Source organism: Nematostella vectensis, chromosome 13, assembly GCF_932526225.1.
Source record: "Nematostella vectensis chromosome 13, jaNemVect1.1, whole genome shotgun sequence".
Lineage (NCBI taxonomy): Eukaryota > Metazoa > Cnidaria > Anthozoa > Actiniaria > Edwardsiidae > Nematostella > Nematostella vectensis.
The window spans coordinates 8,621,461-8,642,283 of NC_064046.1; the positions used below are offsets into that span (position 1 = coordinate 8,621,461).

The 20,823-nt window shown below is 40.7% G+C and overlaps 1 protein-coding gene across 5 annotated transcripts in view; it reads left to right on the forward strand.

Annotated features, from left to right (window-relative positions):
* LOC5518518 (kinesin-like protein KIF15) overlaps positions 1-20,823 on the forward strand; it is a 49,686-nt gene that overhangs the window by 166 nt on the left and 28,697 nt on the right. Inside the window, exons 1-14 of one of the 5 annotated variants that reach the window (XM_048720628.1) lie at positions 2,862-3,007; positions 4,503-4,641; positions 7,620-7,647; positions 9,783-9,963; positions 10,855-10,931; positions 11,243-11,384; positions 12,229-12,408; positions 12,717-12,818; positions 14,396-14,503; positions 15,793-15,918; positions 16,288-16,346; positions 19,339-19,402; positions 20,032-20,119; positions 20,294-20,317. In XM_048720628.1, the coding sequence (XP_048576585.1) occupies positions 4,584-4,641; positions 7,620-7,647; positions 9,783-9,963; positions 10,855-10,931; positions 11,243-11,384; positions 12,229-12,408; positions 12,717-12,818; positions 14,396-14,503; positions 15,793-15,918; positions 16,288-16,346; positions 19,339-19,402; positions 20,032-20,119; positions 20,294-20,317 (1,237 nt within the window). In that variant the 5' untranslated portion in view covers positions 2,862-3,007; positions 4,503-4,583. Of the gene's footprint in view, positions 1-2,861; positions 3,008-4,502; positions 4,642-7,271; positions 7,523-7,619; positions 7,648-9,782; positions 9,964-10,854; positions 10,932-11,242; positions 11,385-12,228; positions 12,409-12,716; positions 12,819-14,395; positions 14,504-15,792; positions 15,919-16,287; positions 16,347-19,338; positions 19,403-20,031; positions 20,120-20,293; positions 20,318-20,823 lie in introns of those variants that run through there. The other 4 variants (XM_048720627.1, XM_048720626.1, XM_048720630.1 and 1 more) reach the window with 4 other exon arrangements.

A 20,823-nucleotide genomic window follows, 5' to 3' on the forward strand; every position in this document is an offset into this window, starting at 1 on the left:
CACACTGGGGTATGTGCACAAAAACTACCCCGTTTTCTCACTTTGCCATTAGAGTTATTATTTGCATTTGGAAATGAGTTTAGTCTGTCTTTAAAGAGAAATGACAAGTACAATAAGCTTGACCTGTTATCACTCTATCAATTTCTGTTTAAATTTAAGTATTAGATAAAAGGAGATTCGTTTTAGAGCGCATTTGACCTTCCCGCTGTTCAACTTGTACAACATTTGCAAAGAAAGTCTAGAAAAACATACATTTCATGTTCTCCGTACATTATTGCAACTGCTATTTATCAATTTCAGTGTTCAACTCACATATTCTCTGTTGTATATTCTCTGTCGCTATTCTTATATTTCTATAAGCATTTCGTGAATATTCTTGAAATACATTGAGAAAGGAAAAAAAATAGATCATTTAAGCGAAGCGCGCTGAGAGCCCTGTAAATTATACTTTGTCAATACAGTGTTTTCGAAGTACTTCGGTTAATTGATTTTATGATATAATCGAATTTCAACCACGAGTGAAGAAGTATTCTTTTACTCTTGGGCATTTTATATGAAGGGTGTGTATGATAACAGCAAAAAGAAAAAACAATCAACACAAGCGCAAAAGTTGTCGTAAAATATGACACTGTTCTGGTGGCAGTGAAACATTGTCACCGTGTAGGGCGTGCAACGGGTAGACAGCAGTCAAGCGCGCTGGCCAAAAAAGAGTATAACCCGGAGCGAACGCGCGGGAAACCTGTAATAATCTAAACGTTAAGGGTCTGGATCTCTTATTCAAGATGGCGGCATCATAAGTTCAGTGCACATGAAATCGTTTCCATGGAATAATTGACTTCAACAGTCCTAGGGCGATAAGAAAAAGAACAAAATGATCGAAGCGCACCGTATTGAAGAAGAGGGATGAACCGTTTGACCACTACTTCCACTATCTTTGCATCTTTATCACACCGATCTTTTGCCTTAGCCTGTTAGCGAGAAAGCGTTTATTACGCTCCAGGCCCGTACCCAGGATTTCTCTTGGAGGAAGGGGGGGGGGGGGGGGGGGGGGGGTGTGCGGAATCCTAAAAAGTGGACCTAATTTTTCGGAGGGGGGGGGGGAGTTTTCTGATTAAAATCTCCCCCGAAAGAACAAAGGGGGATTTTTTATGCCTTTGCAGTATCTCCACGGAACGTTTATTATCGGATGCGGCTACATACCAGGGTGATCTAGCTTATGCTTTATAGTTTGGCCTACTAATAGCACGTCTATTGATAACCGAAAGTGGACCTTCGGCCGTTGTGTCTGGGGGGTGCGTTCGCACCCCTTGCACCCCCCCCCCCCCCTTGGTACGGGCCTGCGCTCAAGGCATGTGCTTATAGGCAGGATTTTGACAGGGATTGGTTTGCCCTTTCAGTGTGACATTTTCTGTTTGGTATCTCTTCCTGGTCTCATGTGCTCGCGTTACCTGCTATAGCAAGCTCTCATGATTAGTATTATCCTACACAGTCGGTCTAACCTGACCTGACTTGACAGAACGACTGCGTTATGAGACTTAATTTGGTTTCTTTTGGAAATATTTTCTTCTCGTCTCTTTGCGCACCAAAGGATTTCCAAATTCCCGATGTTCAAATAACAAACTACGTCTGGATAACCTCATAGACTCTAACGGCTAGCAGACTATGCTCAAATTTGTAGTACATTTTCATTGTGTGGACCCGCAGTTGAGTTGGGGTTATCTAAGCCTCCCGATCCCTTTGACTTGACTACAGCCCTTTATAGTCTACTTATATATGTTAGAGTTTTAATTCGGTGAGAGAGCCTGGAGTTCGCTGGCAAACATAACAAACTTCAGGTTTTCTCGCCGAATAAAAAACTCAAAACAAGGGCTACGCCCTTGTACTACTCCAACCACCCTTCCTTCATGTTCTTCGCTTTGGTGAAAATTGACGTTCAGGCGAGGCAAACGTTCCTGTTTTAAAGCCTAGGGGAGTAGGGTAGGGGTATCATATGGGAAGATAAGAAAACACGGATTCGATTTGACTCGGGATCATCGCTACGCATATTTACAAACGAGAAATCAATTATCAAACCTTCTGGTACATACTCCTCATTGACACACAATCAATATCGCAAACTCCACGCTAACAAAAGTATGTCATTAGAGATTAGATTGATGACTTTTGTAATCCTTCATACCCCACAGCGCGCTCGCAGCGCGCGTGCTCATTTTGATCTCAGTAGGATCTGTTTGAATAACGACATCGACCCCGACGGCATACACGGCGCGTGAGAGCGTCAGAACTTGTTTGCGCAAGAGATTTTCAAAATTCTACTCAATGATTACTCTCCCTCGCAGCCAGTTACTTTGGCTCAAGTGTCGCCCAGCGTGACGAGTCCAGAACAGCTGAGAGAGAATAAAATCATCATACCTTTCACTCTAGAAGTGACATTCGAGGCTATTCCAGTACGTCATCCCTCGTATGGTGCTGTATTTCTCCAACAATAATATTTGGAACGTATCACCTTTTAGTAGGGGCAAGAACTCGAGAAACCTTGGCATTAGATGAAGTCTAATTAGTCTAATGTCGCTAGAACAAGCGCGTTTGCTTTGAATTGCGTTGTTTTCTTGCCATGGAGCAAGAAGGATGATTAAAAAAATTCTACGTCTCCAATTTTTTGTTTGTAGCTTTTTTTGATCAATTTTTCGTCACCTCCGCTATAAAGTGCTTTATAGGAAGCCTCTTTATTGCTCGCCGTGACGCGGGGTAACAGTAGGGTTAAAATTAGACTGTCGTGTTCCGCTGTGGTAGTCGCTTTGTCCGCTTGGTCGTGCTTGAGTGGGGTTTTCTTTGTAAGGATAAGGCATATCGAGCCATATCAACACACGGGCCCGTCCGCATAAAAAAAATCTCGTTACATCTAATATGGAGTAAGATGGCTAAGGAATCGTAGATGATGATCGGGTTGTTTTTTCCATGTGCTTTTGGGCTCACTTGGGCGCATTAGTGATGCTTTTCATCAGAGGTGAGGATGACAGTCGATGAGTTTTCTAACAGATTTCAGTACGACATCATTACGCTTTAGCGAAATGACTCGAAACTCTCTTAGGCTCCTTTTGAAATCTTTGATTTTACTCCTCAAAAACTAAGAGTATTAATTCTCGCGAGTGGGCCTTCCAACGACACCTCTTGGACTCCTGAGAGAATGTCCGCTAACTAGAGCGAAATTTACTGTAATCACTATACAATTGCATTATCAATAGGATTTGTGATTTGTAACTATATTTCTCCGATACTGACAGTCTGCGTCTATATCTTATCGCTCAAAGGCACTTTAGGCTAAAGAGGATTTCGACTTTTTCAATGCGCCCTCGCTTTGGGGGGGTGCGGTTTGGGGGATGGACGTATATAGGGGTACAGGTACGGGAGCTTTAGTGAGGTTTTCAAGTCTCTATTCACGCGAACTTTGATAGGAGAGGGGGGCTTGGCTATTTGTTATTGGATAGAGGGTCAGACGTCATTCTTCCATATGTTCCAATTCGGGCTCTACCACAAGCTATACTGGACAGCCCCCCCCCCCCCCCCCCCCCCCCCCCCCATATGATTTGTTCTGTGATCATTGAACGCGCGCACTCTACTTGGCTGCTAAAAGCTGGTAATTTCCTTTCTAAAAATCGGCAAATACTTAATACTTATGCTTTTTTCGTATGACACTATGACTGCGCCACCTCCCCGACCCCCTTAGCCAGCCTTGGGTGTCTGGGTTTGTCTCGGGAGAGTGTCAATCACTCTCTACGCGATTCGCGCTAGTTGCGGGTTTCACGATATTAACATGCATAGAATTCACTTTCAAAGCAGAAAGCTGTCATGGTTAATCCTCGAAATACTCGCTGTCTTTGCGCTAGTCTTAAAAGGCGGGCCCTCACACAGCGATAGGTTTCGAACTGTGATTACTGTACCTCTTAGCATGTGCTACTAAAGTACCTGTTTACTTCCAAGCTAAAGAGTAATTTCAGTGATAAACAATCCAAAATAGAATTACGCCTTGCAAAGTGTAAACGACTCTGACAGCTAATTATGGCAAGAGGTGGTCCATTGTTTAGAGCTTTTCGAATTACATTTCGTGCATTCTTCTTTTATATCTTGTTTTTCTTTTAAAGAACGTGTCAATTTAATGAATAAGCGAAAACACGTTTTGATACCTAGCGCGGAGTTTCTAAACTGATTTTAGCTTAGAGTCTAAATCTTCTCACGTCCATTTAAATGCAGATTGATCGTCTCAATACTACAATTGCTATCGTAATCGCTGTTCTTTTGTAAAGTACTTTAGGATAAAAGCCAACTTGCGATTACAAAAGACGAGCGGCCTTGGACCTTCAGATACACAGAGTTAATCAATAGCTTTTAGCCGAGCATGCGTGCTAGAGGTCCCAGAACATTTGAGTTCCTAGGGCTTTGTAATGATTGATAGCGTGCGCTAAGGGATATAAACACTGAATTTCTACACACGCTTGTTGCAGATTGACGCTGAGATTTCCCTTACATTGAGGACAGCATGAAAATAGGGGATGGAACCGTAAGAACCCCGAACAAGTTATTCAATGGAAGGAAAAAGTGAGCCGAAAAGTAATGCCGAAGGACCGGCGAAACGCAAGTCAAGTAAGTGCAATCCAGCGTTCATGTGTTGACCTTTTCTATCGGTGTTAGGTTCAGCATCTCCCCGATTGCTGTATCTACCCTTTCCAGGTGTTATCGCATCACTATAGGTCATTATAGTGGACAGATATATGCCACGAGTATGTAAAATGAAGATTCTGAAATCGGACGATGTTGCTGTCCCACGTTTAAATAATTCGATTTCGGCAATAAGTTATCTTTTCTCAGCTTGATTGCAACAAAAAATAGGTGTTTTGAAAAATAGTTTCCCGGGGAGTGATTGTATTTATCGTCTCGTGGCACTTCTATCCTTCTTAGATCTTGGCGTAGATTTGCTGGAGTAAAACATCAAAATAGAAATATAGCAAGCTTATCTAATTAATTTACACGGCTCATTTGTAAGGTATTTTGTATATAATAAAAGCGAAACTTGAATTATTTTGAGATCCCAGGTGACGAGGAAGGAAGAACTTCGTTGTGAATCCGTGTTTGCAAAAGTTGTAAGCGAAAAACGGTAACTTTTGATTTGCATCCAGACTTTTGTCACTTTTGTGTAATGTGAAGTGTAAGGATTGCATGGCAAAATTACTAAAACAACAATGAATAAACAACCAATAATTTTAAGAAACATTATCATAGCCTCTCTGTCAGACATAGTAAAACTTCATATTCTAATACTCCTCTAATCACATCAAATAATTGATTTCTGTGTGCGTTAATTCCCACCGTACCGACAACTAACGATTGTTTGTTTTTAATCTCTGTTGATATTGTATATTAAAGTGCAAAGACCAACCGAGTTTCACCCGGGGGAGTCGATTGCACGGGGGACAGTATATTGAACTTCTAGTTTGAGCCCATATACAATTATCGAATACCCCATGAAATAGTTGTAATCATTAAAGGGATGCGACATATATAGCGCTCTACTCTCAACCTTGCTATAAAATTTGCCTAAACTTATAAAAACCTTTTTGCCGCAAAAATCAGATGCGGTTTTACAACCGGATGTTGCATGATTAGATTTTATAACTGTGCTAAAATGTGTAAGTCACGGAATTGTACAAGTTACTCGAATCGAAAAGTCACATCGAGTAAATACTTGGGTCTTTTCTAGGCGGCTATTGTCAGTTGTCCAAACTCTTTCATTTCGCCTTGTTTTGTTTACTTTTAATTTACGTAATAGGTTCGAGTGGTTTGACTCTTTTTCGCGCCGCGTACACAGGGAGGAAATCACAGTCGTAAATAACACTTCTTTGAAACTTCCGCATTAGAGCTCAATACTATCAAGACTTTCAACAACATAAAAGCCCAATCTTATTAGAGGTAAATGGTAATTCGAATCGATGCTTGCGCGATGCTTGAAGAGAGCACGCAAACCCCGAGGTCCCATAGATTGTTTGACCTTATTAACCTATTTTTGATTAAAACGCACAGCTAGGTATTCACTTTTCTATCTTAAGCAAAGTTCAAAAAACATGAACGACTCAACACAAAGCATGATTTATTTTTTTCAGTGCTACCCATGTAGAAGAGGTCAAATCACCCAAGTACTTCATCTTTCGTCACCTATACCACAATGTCTTCGTTTGCGCGATACTCCGTCTCGTCGGAGCACTCTAGTATCCGATAGCCCCCCGGCGATCACGGTTAAACAAAGGAAATTGATATTTTGACTTGGTGAAAGCCGGCTCGAATTATGAGATACAAGTGGTACAAGTTTTTAGTCGATGTGATACGCGTACGTATGTACGCGCGCGAACCATTTGGTTTTTTGCGTTAATCCAAAAACAACAGATTTTTCTACGTACAGTTTTTTAAGAATTACCAGAACTATATATCTTGCTGAATGGCAAGGTATCTCAGGGCTGGTTGTCGACCAAGAAAGCAAGCACATGAATTCTTGTTTCCACAATTGTGTTGTTCTGAAACTTCTCTTACTTTCCTCACTGGACGGGGATATGGTATCCCAGACATACCAATAAATACAATTTTGAAAAACAAATAAAACAACTATATTTTCTAAACGGCTCGTGTAAGACAGCACGCCTATCCTGTTCACATGAACCAAATTTATGTTTTTTGTTTTGACTTGCGGAACGCGAGCTCCGTGTAAACAAATTCTTGTAGAGATGACTACCGTCTGGTAATGGCCGACACGCTAGAAAGCAAACTTCCGGCTATCAACTCTGTCTTCTGAGCTCTCCCTGGGAATGCCATTTTCATAAATAGTGTAAAATAAACCATCACTAAACTACCGGATAATCCCTTTTTTTTGTATTTCCGGGAAAATTCGCTAACGATTTCAAGCATTCTTCATGTATTAAATCCATTTGAATAGTCGCTATTTTTAAACTTTTCCACTAGCTTTTTATGTACGGTAAATTATATTTATCTGCAGTTGAATACCCTTAACAATGAACTCTCGTTTATCTCGATCTCAGAGCAGTGTGTGTTTTTCTTGCTTATTATTCTACTTGTTCTCATATATATTTTATTTATAAAAAAACATGCAGTTGCCATTAGTATATTAGCAAAAGAATATCCGGAAAGATTTTTAGACCATTTTTAGTGTCCTCTTGCCCTTGCTTCTAAAATTTATTCGATTCACTAAGCACGTGACTTGTTACGAGGCCCTTGAAGCGAGCGCGAAATTCGATTTTTGTCTTCAAGGTCAACGGCTGTAAATAGACCGGGAAGATAAGAAAAAGTACAAGAAAATATAATGATTCCGAGAGAGGGGTAACCCACAACATAGGAGCATCGACCAAGGCGGATATTTTTCACGATTTTGACGAGTTTTAGGGTAATTTCATGGCAGAAATGGCTTTAAGTTATGCGCGTTTGTCTCGACTGAGGCAGGCAGTTACTCGTAGCCAAAAAGGCAAGTAGTCTTGTTCTAGAACGAGTATTATAATCTAATCGTATAAGAATAACTCTTGTATAGAGTCCAATTCTGATTTATCGTTGTTTTGTTGTAGGGCATGGAGAGTCGGGTGGTTATGAAAGGTAAGCAAATTATGATTAAGTTAAACAGAGCAAACAAAACTCACGATTTTCGCAAAGAAAGAACCGCGGTTAACTGTGCTGTAATTGTCGTTATATAATTCTCATATTATTAGATTATAGGATATTTATTACTTTAAGCATCTTTTCTTGTGCTGCTCATCCCTATTGTGGCCTGCGTTTTTAAGTTGTGTTTTGTGCGCGTTTGTTTGCTTTGTGATTTGATATGAAAGGCAGTTGCTTCCTTTGTTATCATATTAGGTATACTATAACAAATGAATAAAATTCGATTATATCTGTTAGGCTTTCTCTAGCAAAAAGATGCTTTTAGAGCGTTTGTTTCTGAAATCACGTCAAGCTTTGAAGTACATATCAACACAGTAAAACCAGTACATTTCTTTGTTTTTTTTTTTAACATACTTTAAGCTTAATTAAGTACTACTTACTAATAATAGCCCAATAACTATTTACAACAGTTTTAGTGTTTCTATGATATTTAACACTAGTTGCAAAATCCTGAGTTATTATTTCAATTTAGACTTTAAGAGTATTCTACAGAATACTGCAAACTTAATTAGGTGGACATAATGGGTTTATCTTGTAAAAAGGAATTCTTGAACTGTAAATGGTCTGCTAATAGTCTGATCCTTGTTTCCATGAATGCTCCTTTATCATATAACTCTGATACAGTCAACTCATTTAAAAAGACACTGTTCAGAATTGAAAAATGTGTCTGTTAGTAGAACTGCAAAGTTACAATATTAACACCTTTTTGAAATAATGTGGTTGCACTTGAAAACCAGTGCCATAACCCACTTTGGCTTATGGGTATTGCAGAAATGGCTGAATGCTGGTCTTTCAAAACCATGTGAATAGCCACAGCTACACAAACAAGAATCTTACTTGTGTGTACTTAGTTACTTACGTTTTTCATTTCCTTATTTACATGATACCCATAAGGCACTGCAGGATGCTATACATGGATTCTTAAATGTAATTTTTAATGCAGGACCCCAGTGATATCAGACACAGTCTGTAAGGGGTCATCCTGTCAAAACATTGGCTAATAAATAAATAAGAAGAAAATCGTTGATTAAATATAGATAGATTGCCTATAATCTCTGATATTTCCTATATCATTCAGTGTTACTTTTTGTTGAATTATATTACCACAGTATTGTTTCAATCTTTTTCATGTGATATGTTACACAAACTCATTGAGCCTAAATAACAATGATAACTCATGTTGTTATACCCTCAATAGACAAATATATGTCAATAATTAATTAGTCCCCTTAGTCTAGTGATGAATTAGGAAAACCAGTATCCTTAAGTAGACTAAAGAGTTTGATTTTGATTTCAATTCCCATTAATACAGTCTGATTTTGGGGATGAGGTTAAAATTTTTATAGCATGGCCTCAAGGGCATTCTTAAGCCCCCGGCCAAGACGCAGGAAACTTAGTCCAAATCAGCCTCATTATACTTACATCAGGTAGTGTGTATTAGTTGAAAACTTATTTTTATGGTTATATTATTGCACTGTCAAATAGGGTCATTTATTGAAAACAAATTTGAAGTTTATTTCTGCTTAGACCATATGGTATTCAGGTATTCCCTCCATTATTTTGGATGATAGATTTGTCAGAAGAATTGTATTTTGCATAGACCTTATTTTTATTTTATGTTGAAAAATAATTAACATTTTAAAAAACATCAACCACATGGATCATGCATAAAAGTTATATTAATCTTAGTTCCCTGGCCTTAAATATGTTTTTATTTATGTCAAGGTTTACAGAGACATGGTGGCTTTTATTATTAATTACTCTATCTATTATACTCTGGATAATGATTTATCATTTAAGTTACTTCTCATTTTCAATATGCAATGGAATCTGGATTTGACAATACAGTACTTGAATTAACTTTACCCTTGGTTCTAATATAATTTTGCTGTAAAGTAATCCTAAGTTATTTATTTCTTACTTAGGACAGTATAATTTATTGTCATAGTATATTATTGAAATTTTTGTAACATTATTTCATCTTTTTAAGCTCATTATCATCACCGAGAGGCATGCAGTCATTCTTATACACAAACTAGTCTAATGCTATTTTTTTTATTGTTTTCTTGCAGTTCAGAGGGTGACAACATCAAAGTTTATGTCAGAGTCCGTCCTCCGGCCGAAAATCTTGAGTCCGGAGTTGACCGCACACCATGCATTGAAGTCACATCTGCAAACAGTCTTCTTTTACACAGCCGCCCAGAGCCCAAAACCTTCTCCTTTGACCATGTTGCTGACACCAACACTATGCAGGTCAGTGACTAAGCTAAAGGATATTGATTAGCAACTGCTTTGTTATTAATTACATTTGAAATTACAACATGGCCTTTCTACAGGTTAACTCTGAAACAACTATCCATGATTGAAGTGAGAGACTGATTTGTATGGAAGTATCTTCTGTTACTTGCTTGAGCTAGCCAATGGAAGTGGGTCCTTTGTGTTACTTGCAGTCAAAGCAGGCCAAACCTGCCCCACAGAGCCAATTAATGACCAAGTTTTTTATTCAAAATTTTATTTGATTATTTGCAGAGACGTTTTCATTCTTGAAGCGAGTTTTAAAATTTCCAATGCACAGTTTGATAATCTTGATAAGGCTGCGTTGTTTTTTTATATGTGAATTGAGAGGTAACCCCCGTTATCAATCACACAAACCCGTTGTGATCTCACTGTTGCTTGGCTAAGAAACAGTAGTTGGAATTTTGTCTTATTTCTCGCGCGCCATCGGAACGAGACCAACCGAAAGAGAAGCGAGTCTATTCGATAATTTGAATGCTTGTTTCAAGAATGGAAACTTCTTGGCAAATAATCAAATGATATTTAAAATAATGAACTCGATAATCGGCTCTATGGGGCACGTTGACCTGGTTTGAGAGTAGTATTGTTGGAGCATGTGAGATGGTTGAATGGTTGGCCTAATTTAAGTTCTGTACTTTATGCACATAGAGCCTTTAATTATCCCTTTAGAGTGTAATTCTCTTTGCTGGGGGAGGCCCAAATTCAGGTGTTCACAATTAATATAGGTTACTTGTGGTTAGTTCAACAAACGTTCAAAGTTTTTAATAAGACTTCCAAAGATTTAGATAATTTTAGGATGTACAGTATTTTGAGATGGTATAAGAGGATGTTTATTATCTTTGTTTGCAGGAGGAAGTTTTTGGTGCAGTGGCAAAGAACATAGTAGAAGGTTGCGTTGACGGCTATAATGGGACCATATTTGCCTAGTAAGATTGCACATTCACTGCACAGGCATCCCTTTTCAAAACTCACAGGTTCTTGAATTACATCAAATTTCGCTTTACATCAAATTAATACTCTGACTTCTCATTCATGCAATTAAAAGACAAGAACTTTCTTCAACTGTCATGTTGAATTTGAGCATGTTCAAAAAGATTTTGAGCCGGTTGATTATTGAGAATGTGAGCTCAAAAAATCCTGAGAGTTGATCTCTGTTTGATACCAGTTTTCAACGCTCAATTACGTAACAATTTTTATAATAAGAGTTTTTTTCTCAAACACGATAATTATTTTTTAGTGGCCAAACAGGATCTGGCAAGACCTTCACCATGCTTGGACCTGCTGAAGGCGAGGCGGAGTGCTTCACACACGAGCTAAGAGGTGTCATCCCAAGGTGTTTTGAGTACCTCTTCAGTCTGATCAAAAGAGAACAGGAAAAGGTGGGTCACTTATGCCGTGTTAACACTTGAGCATCAACCTGGAGAAATGCGTTTACACTTGAAAATGTAACCTCGGTTGATTATTCAGCTCTGGAACAGCATCGGTGTTTGAATTTGAATTCCGAGGTCAAATTGCTGCTGCGATTATTATGATTTTTTTGGCCCTTCTTGTTATTCTGTGGTGGCTTCTGAATTTAAGATTCACTATAATTCAAGAGGATCTTTCAAGGACCCCCTTGCCTGATGTTTTCTCTTACGTTTGTCGTTTTTGTTTAATTGTTTGCGCTAGTACGTTAGAGATTCACAGTCCCTTGACTTGAAAACTAGTTTATTGTAATGTATTGTGTAATGTTCACCAAAATGCGCAGATCTCGAAAACATGTGGTAATCTCATTATTGAGTAATCACTATTTGAGCAGTTTGAGAAATGACTGACATTGGAAAGCAATAGCTGACAAGAACTGTCAACAGATCTTCTTGTAACCACGGTTGAGTACGGTCAACCATGCCTCTTGGAACCTATGTTATAGAGTGATGCTCAAGTGTAAACGCAGCATCAGTTTGTGCATGGTACAATATGTTCGGCACAAAGTGCATTAAAAATGATAACTAAAGACTTGTAAATCTTAATCAAGAAAAAAAAAACAGCTGAGTGAGGCGTGCAATGCCTCGCCCATCCAGACTTTCTCTTACTGTACCTTACCTCTTCCCAATTTCATATCTTCTTACTTAGCCTCTCCCTTGCCAACAACCTTATAATAGATTGTGAGGTCTCTCCGTCCCCCCCCCCCCCCATTTTTCATTCAGGATGACAATCCAAACTTTTGTTATGTTTTCTTTTTAGCATGGCGATCATTTAGAATTCCTGTGTCAGTGCTCATTTCTAGAAATTTACAATGAGCAAATTTTCGACTTGCTTGACCCGGCGTCAAGCGGGCTTGCCCTAAGAGAAGACCTCAAGAAGGGAATATTTGTGTGTGGATTGTTGGAACGTGATGTGACAAGCGCTAAGGAGGCATATAATGTAAGTAGAAAATAACTCTTTGTGTTGGCTAGTATTTGGTTAGAATTACAGCATACAGAAAAATCATAAAGATTAAAAAAAAACATTTCGGTTTTGGGGGTTATCTAATTAACCAGTTCGCTCCTATGTGGCCTTCTACCACCCAAATAAAGATTTTCAAAGAAACTTTGCTCATATCTCGATTTAAGGCATTTCTATCTTTATAGAAAAAATGTGCAATAAATTTTTGCATGCAGAAATGTCTTTGCAAATTGTTAAAAGTTTGTATCACTGTAAGTGCGTGGTGATGACGTCTGTGGTTATCACAGGTGCTGAACTCTGGCTGGCTCAACAGAAGGGTGGCCTCTACTTCAATGAATCGTGAGAGTAGCCGTAGTCACGCTGTCTTCACTGTAACTCTACAGTCAAGGGTAAGTACCTTGAAGAAGAGCAATGTCAAAAAGTGCTACAAATATCTGTTCGTTAATGTCTGTGGATTCGATTATGACTTCTATGCAAACGAGATGTTCATATCAGTAAATCCGCTATAATCACGGTAAAAGTCAAAATCCATTCTACAATGAAAATAGTTCAGTTCACCTTTTAAAGTATCAAATAAATCAGGGAAAGATAAAAACGAAACAGTATTATGTCCTCTGATTTCCTGTCCTTTACCTTCTAATCTGACTATGTACTAACTTTCTCTGATTTCCTGTCCTTTACCTTCTGATCTGACTATGTACTAACTTTCTCTGATTTCCTGTCCTTTACCTTCTGATCTGACTATGTACTAACTTTCTCTGATTTCCTGTCCTTTACCTTCTAATCTGACTATGTACTAACTTTCTCTGATTTCCTGTCCTTTACCTTCTGATCTGACTATGTACTAACTTTCTCTGATTTCCTGTCCTTTACCTTCTGATCTGACTATGTACTAACTTTCTCTGATTTCCTGTCCTTTACCTTCTGATCTGACTATGTACTAACTTTCTCTGATTTCCTGTCCTTTACCTTCTGATCTGACTATGTACTAACTTTCTCTGATTTCCTGTCCTTTACCTTCTGATCTGACTATGTACTAACTTTCTCTGATTTCCTGTCCTTTACCTTCTGATCTGACTACGTACTAACTTTCTCTGATTTCCTGTCCTTTACCTTCTGATCTGACTATGTACTAACTTTCTCTGATTTCCTGTCCTTTACCTTCTGATCTGACTACGTACTAACTTTCTCTGATTTCCTGTCCTTTACCTTCTGATCTGACTATGTACTAACTTTCTCTGATTTCCTGTCCTTTACCTTCTGATCGGACTATGTACTAACTTTCTCTGATTTCCTGTCCTTTACCTTCTGATCTGACTACGTACTAACTTTCTCTGATTTCCTGTCCTTTACCTTCTGATCTGACTATGTACTAACTTTCTCTGATTTCCTGTCCTTTACCTTCTGATCTGACTACGTACTAACTTTCTCTGATTTCCTGTCCTTTACCTTCTGATCTGACTATGTACTAACTTTCTCTGATTTCCTGTCCTTTACCTTCTGATCTGACTATGTACTAACTTTCTCTGATTTCCTGTCCTTTACCTTCTGATCTGACTATGTACTAACTTTCTCTGATTTCCTGTCCTTTACCTTCTAATCTGACTATGTACTAACTTTCTCTGATTTCCTGTCCTTTACCTTCTGATCTGACTATGTACTAACTTTCTCTGATTTCCTGTCCTTTACCTTCTAATCTGACTATGTACTAACTTTCTCTGATTTCCTGTCCTTTACCTTCTAATCTGACTATGTACTAACTTTCTCTGATTTCCTGTCCTTTACCTTCTGATCTGACTATGTACTAACTTTCTCTGATTTCCTGTCCTTTACCTTCTGATCTGACTATGTACTAACTTTCTCTGATTTCCTGTCCTTTACCTTCTGATCTGACTATGTACTAACTTTCTCTGATTTCCTGTCCTTTACCTACTAATCTGACTATGTACTAACTTTCTCTGATCAGGAGAAGAAAAACAACATGTCTAATATCAAAGTTTCACGTCTCCATCTGGTGGACCTTGCTGGATCAGAGCGACAGAGGGACACTCACGCAGAGGGCCTCAGGTTAAAGGTAACTGTACTCTTAAGCTATCACAGACTCTTCTTTTTTTCTGTCCCAATGTTACCAGCCGATTTACACACTCACCTCTGCTCAAGGAGTGTGCTATCAGGAATTATGTTTTCTTGCACTTAATACTCCCCTTTTTACTATTTGTAACTTTTCGACTAATCTGAACATCCCTAAAGGGTAACCGTACCTTATCTAATTAACCCATTCGCTCCTGTGCGGCCTTCTACCTCTCAAGTGTATTGTTAGAGCTTCTGCGAATGTTGACTCGGTTTTGGGCGGTTATCTAATTAACCCATTCGCTCCTGTGCCGCCCTCTACTATTCAAGGGTATTGTTAGAGCTTTCGTGAATGTTGACTCGGTTTGGGCAGTTACCTTTAACACATTCGCTCCTGTGCCGCCCTCTACCGCCCGAAAAGTGTCGTTATATCTTCAGGGAGTTGTGGCTCGGTGATGGATGGACATATAATTAACCCATTCGCTTCTGCGCGGCCTTATACCACACAAGTGAATCGTTAGAGCTTTTATTTGTGGTGGCTTTGTTTTGAGATTGTCTGGTTGTTTCCTTGAGTATTTCTCGACATTTTTAGCATTACTCTGTCTGACATTATCTCTCTTGCCCGCATTTTCTCATCTGACGGCTACTAACTGTTTACTCTTACTCTGGTGGCGCTACAATTAGCATTACCTGGTGAGTGGGCTACCTGTGCTAGGCATGCACAGCAACCCCTTGCATGACAGGGGTGGTAAGAAAGCCTCGTCTGTGTTGGGCTTCCTGTAAGAGACATCGACAGCCAACCCATGTTTAACAGGGCTGGTTAGCATGCTTGCTAAGAGCAGCGTAGGGATCTTTTTGTGTTCTGCTTGATCGACTATGACTTGTCTTCACTTTTGCTTATCTTCTTCCCTTTTACTAGTTCTTTTTGTCAGTGGTTTTGTTTTTAGGACCAATGTTTGACGTGTTTTCTGTATTTGTAAACGTGTAACATGGCGATGGTAATGGTGAAGATGTTCTATTAAATTGTACTAAGACATGATTCCGTGTAGTTCTAACTACAAAACATGTCTGTTTTGTATTGCGTGTTACGTGTTTTGCATGGCGTGTTACGTGTTTTGCATTGCGTGTTACGTGTTATGTTTTGCGTGTTACGTGTTTTGTATTGTGTGTTGCGTGATCACTAACCGTGTACCTAATGCGTGACTTGTATCCAGGAAGCAAGCAGCATGTTACGTGGGTAGCGTATTGATTGGCTATTTGCTGTTCACCTAATACATGATCTCCCATATTCAGGAGGCGAGCAGCATCAACAAGTCTCTATCGGCACTTGGAAACGTCATCATGGCTCTTGTGGATATAACTCACGGCAAGAACCGACACATTCATTACAGAGACTCCAAACTAACGTTCCTTCTCAGGGTAAGAATATCGTGCCAAGTGTTAACCTATAAGCCCCTGTGCCGCCCTAAAACGCCCTGTCCTTGCACCACGTTGGGTTCGTAAATCGATAAGCACAATTGCGTTTTGTATGTATGGTCAATTCTAAACCCGTAAGCCCCTGTGCTCCCCTTAGACGCCCGGGTAAATAAGCCCTAAAAAGCCCCCGTAAAGCGATCAGGCTATCCGCGCTTGTATTGGCTTATATTGTTCAGGTTTCAAACTGGTAATTGTATTGCCTATATTGCCTTATTATGCCCAAGTCTAAAGCCCCACCTAGTTCAAGGCCATTGTAACTTTAGTATGACCTAAACTGCGTGTGTAACCTTGAATTGTTCTCTACTTTTTAAGGACTCGCTTGGTGGCAATGCGCGCACTTACATCATCGCAAATGTTCACCCATCCGCCAAGTAAGCTAGTTGCTGTTATTACCCTGGGTTAGATCTAGAGGTGATGGTGAGGGATGATGATGGTGGGAGTGATAATGATGGTGGGATATGATGATTGGGGAGTGATGATGATGGTGGGAGATGATGATTGGGGGAGATGATGATGGTGGGAGATGATGATTGGGGAGTGATGATGATGGTGGGAGATGATGATTGGGGGAGTGTTGATGGTGGGAGATGATGATGGTGCGAGACGGTGATTGGGGGAGTGATGGTGATGTTGGGAGATGATGGTGGTGGGAGTGATGATGATGTTGGGAGATGATGATGGTGGGAGATGATGATGGTGGTGGGGAGTGATGATAATGGTGGGAGATGATGATTGGGGGAGATGATGATTGGGGAGTGATGATGATGGTGGGTGATGATGATTGGGGGAGATGATGGTGGTAGGAGTGATGATGATGGTGGGAGTGATGATGATGGTGGGAGTGATGATTGGGGGAGATGATGATGGTGGGAGATGATGATTGGGGAGTGATGATGATGGTGGGAGATGATGATTGGGGGAGTGTTGATGGTGGGAGATGATGATGGTGGGAGACGGTGATTGGGGGAGTGATGGTGATGATGGGAGATGATGGTGGTGGGATTGATGATGATGGTGGGAGATGATGATGGTGGGAGATGATGATGGTAGGAGATGATGATGGTAGGAGATGATGATGGTGGTGGGAGTGATGATAATGGTGGGGGATGATGATTGGGGGAGATGATGATTGGGGAGTGATGATGATGGTGGGAGATGATGATGGTAGGAGATGATGATGGTGGGAGATGATGATGGTGGTGGGAGTGATGATAATGGTGGGGGATGATGATTGGGGGAGATGATGATTGGGGAGTGATGATGATGGTGGGAGATGATAATTGGGGGAGATGATGGTGGTGGGAGTGATGATGGTGGTGGGAATGATGATGATGGTGTGAGTGATGATGATGGTGGGAGATGATGATTGGGGGGGATGATGATGGTGGGTGATGATGATTGGGGAGTGATGATGATGGTGGGAGATGATGATTGGGGGAATGATGATGGTGGGGGATGATGATTGGGGGAGATGATGATGGTGGGAGATGATGATTGGGGAGTGATGATGATGGTGGGAGATAATGATTGGGGGAGATGATGATGGTGGGAGATGATGATTGGGGAGTGATGGTGATGGTGGGAGATGATGATGGTGGGAGATGATGATGATGGTGGGAGATGATGATGGTGGGAGATGATGATTGGGGAGTGATATGATGGTGGGAGATGATGATTGGGGGAGATGATGATGGTGGGAGATGATGATTGGGGAGTGATGGTGATGGTGGGAGATGATGATGGTAGGAGATGATGATGATGATGATGGGAGATGATGATGGTGGGAGATGATGATGATGGTGGGAGATGATAATGGTGGGAGATGATGATGATGGTGGGAGATGATGATGATGGTGGGAGATGATGATGATGGTGGGAGATGATGATGATGGTGGGAGATGATGATGGTGGGAGATGATGATGGTGGGAGATGATGATGATTGGGGAGCGATGATAATGGTGGGAGATGATGATGATGGTGGGAGATGATGATGATGGTGGGAGATGATGATGATGGTGGGAGATGATGATGATGGTGGGAAATAATGATGGTGGGAGATGATGATGGTGGTGGGAGATGATAATGGTGGGAGATGATGATGATGGTGGGAGATGATGATGATGGTGGGAAATAATGATGGTGGGAGATGATGATGATGGTGGGAGATGATAATGGTGGGAGATGATGATGATGGTGGGAGATGATGATGATGGTGGGAGATGATGATGATGGTGGGAGATGATGATGATGGTGGGAGATGATGATGGTGGGAGATGATGATGGTGGGAGATGATGATGATGGTGGGAGATGATAATGGTGGGAGATGATGATGATGGTGGGAGATGATGATGATGGTGGGAGATGATGATGATGGTGGGAGATGATGATGATGGTGGGAAATAATGATGGTGGGAGATGATGATGGTGGGAGATGATGATGGTGGGAGATGATGATGATGGTGGGAGTGATGGTTGGGGAGTGATGATGATGGTTGGGGGAGTGATGATGGTGGTGGGAGATGATGATTGGGGGAGATGATGATTGGGGGAGATGATGATGGTGGGAGATGATGATGGTGGGAGTGATGATGGTGGTGGGAATGATGATGGTGGTGGGAATGATGATTGTGGGAGATGATGATGATGGTGGGAGATGATGATTGGGGGAGATGATGATTGGTGGGAGATGATGATGATGGTGGGAGATGATGATGATGGTGGGAGATGATGATTGGGGGAGATGATGATTGGTGGGAGATGATGATGGTGGGGGATGATGATGGTGGGGGATGATGATTGGGAAGTGACTGATGCTGCTGCTCTTATTGTTGTTGTTGGTGATGTTGTTGTTGATGTTGTTGCTGCTCTTATTGTAACTATTCGTGATGTCGCTTTTGCTTTTATTGTTGGTGATGAAGATTGTGTGGGTGGTGATGGTGATGATAATAGTTCTGGCTCTGATGATGACGATGACGACGACGACAACGACGACGAGGATGATGATGATGATGATGATGATGATGATGATGATGATGATGATGATGATGATGATGATGATGATGATGATGATGATGATGATGATGATGATGATGATGATGATGCGGTATAGTAGGAAACTAAAGAAAAGACGTTTTTTGTGTGTGTGTGTTTACATATGAAATCTGCAACGCTTGCAGATTTCATATGTAAGACTACGTGGTAGAACAGAAGAATAAAGTCAAGCTTGCTTCCGGTCCCCCGTTCATCGCTTAGACGTGTTTTCTTTAGTTGATAGAGTTGGCGGTTGTACCTTTGACTGTTTGGCATTATTATGTGAAGATAGATAGCCTAGCCCGTTTAACAGAAATCCTGGCACTTTCAGGTGCTTCGGGGAAACTCTATCCACTTTGAACTTCGCTAGAAGAGCAAAGATGATCAAAAACAAGGTATGTTGGATACACATGCACACAAATTGAACGGATGGACGAACGCGAGTACATCTTCAGGCAGGTTATCCTGTGTCAAACGCTTGGATATGCGTGTCACACGCTTGCTTCGGCCTATAACACACTTAGATACCGTGCGTGATGCGTGTTGCTGCGTGCCACACGCTTGACTTTGCGTGTCATTGTGAGTCACACTCTTGTCCTCGGTGTCGCTGCGTGTCACACGCTTGACTTTGCGTGTTGTTGCATGTCACACTCTTGTCCTCGGTGTCGCTGCGTGTCACACGCTTGACTTTGCGTGTTGTTGCATGTCACACTCTTGACTTTGCGTGTCACACGCTTGACTTTGCGTGACGCCGGGTGTCACACTCTTAACTTTGCGTTTCATACGCTTGATTTTGCGTGTTGTTGCGTGTCACACTCTTGACTTTGCGTGTGACACTCTTAACTTTGCGTGTCACACTCTTGACTTTGCGTGCCATTGCGTGTCACACGTTTGATTTTTGTTGTCTACGCCGTCAGCATGGGGCGAGACTAGAAACTTGTTTTGATGAATGTTTTTAATACACATCTCCATCTTTACCCGCCATATCGACCTGTGTCTTATGACGTCCCTTACTCTGCTATAGGCGGTTATCAATGAGGATAGTACCGGAAGTGTAATAGCTCTTCAAGCAGAAATCAAGAAGCTTCGCGAAGAAGTCTCCAGGCTTAGAGGTAAAATGACATGATCTAATATTATGGCCTTAAGATCGAAGGTCACAGTATGATCGAGAGATCGTAAAATATGTTCGTTCGTATTATCTTGATAATTTGTTGAGAGTGTTGATAGGTTTTGTCAATCCTTTAATTGCACTTTCCTAATCGTTTGTTTGTATATTTATTTATTAGCTGGTGCACCAATCCCCATTAGAGGCAAGTAATCTACATATGTAATAACAGTACCACGCGCGCCATGGCCACCTTAACAGTTCTAGGAAGAAACCAATGTTTAAAAGCCAATGTCAAACACATCTTTGTTTTGTTTTAATATTGGAAGGCCCATAATGGGATAAAATCTTGAAATAAACACCTAAAACAAATTTTAGTGCTTTTCAACAAATTTTATCGAAATGGCTTCCCCAAATAAGCCGATGGAAACGGATGCTTTTCTACACTTGGTACTTTGCTAGGAAGACAAAATGGCGACAGACAGATGCGGTGTGAGGATGTGGGAAACGTACTATATGATTGACGTGCGCTTCACTAGCCAACCAGCGAGGCAAAGAAATTATTTTGCGCATCAAAATACGTCGGAATTCTACTATGAATTTCGCAGGGCTTACTTTATATTGGTGGACACGGTGGCGCGCGTCGCATGGCTAACCTTGTTTATGTGGCCACGGTAGCGCGCGTCGCATGGCTTACTTTATATTGGTGGC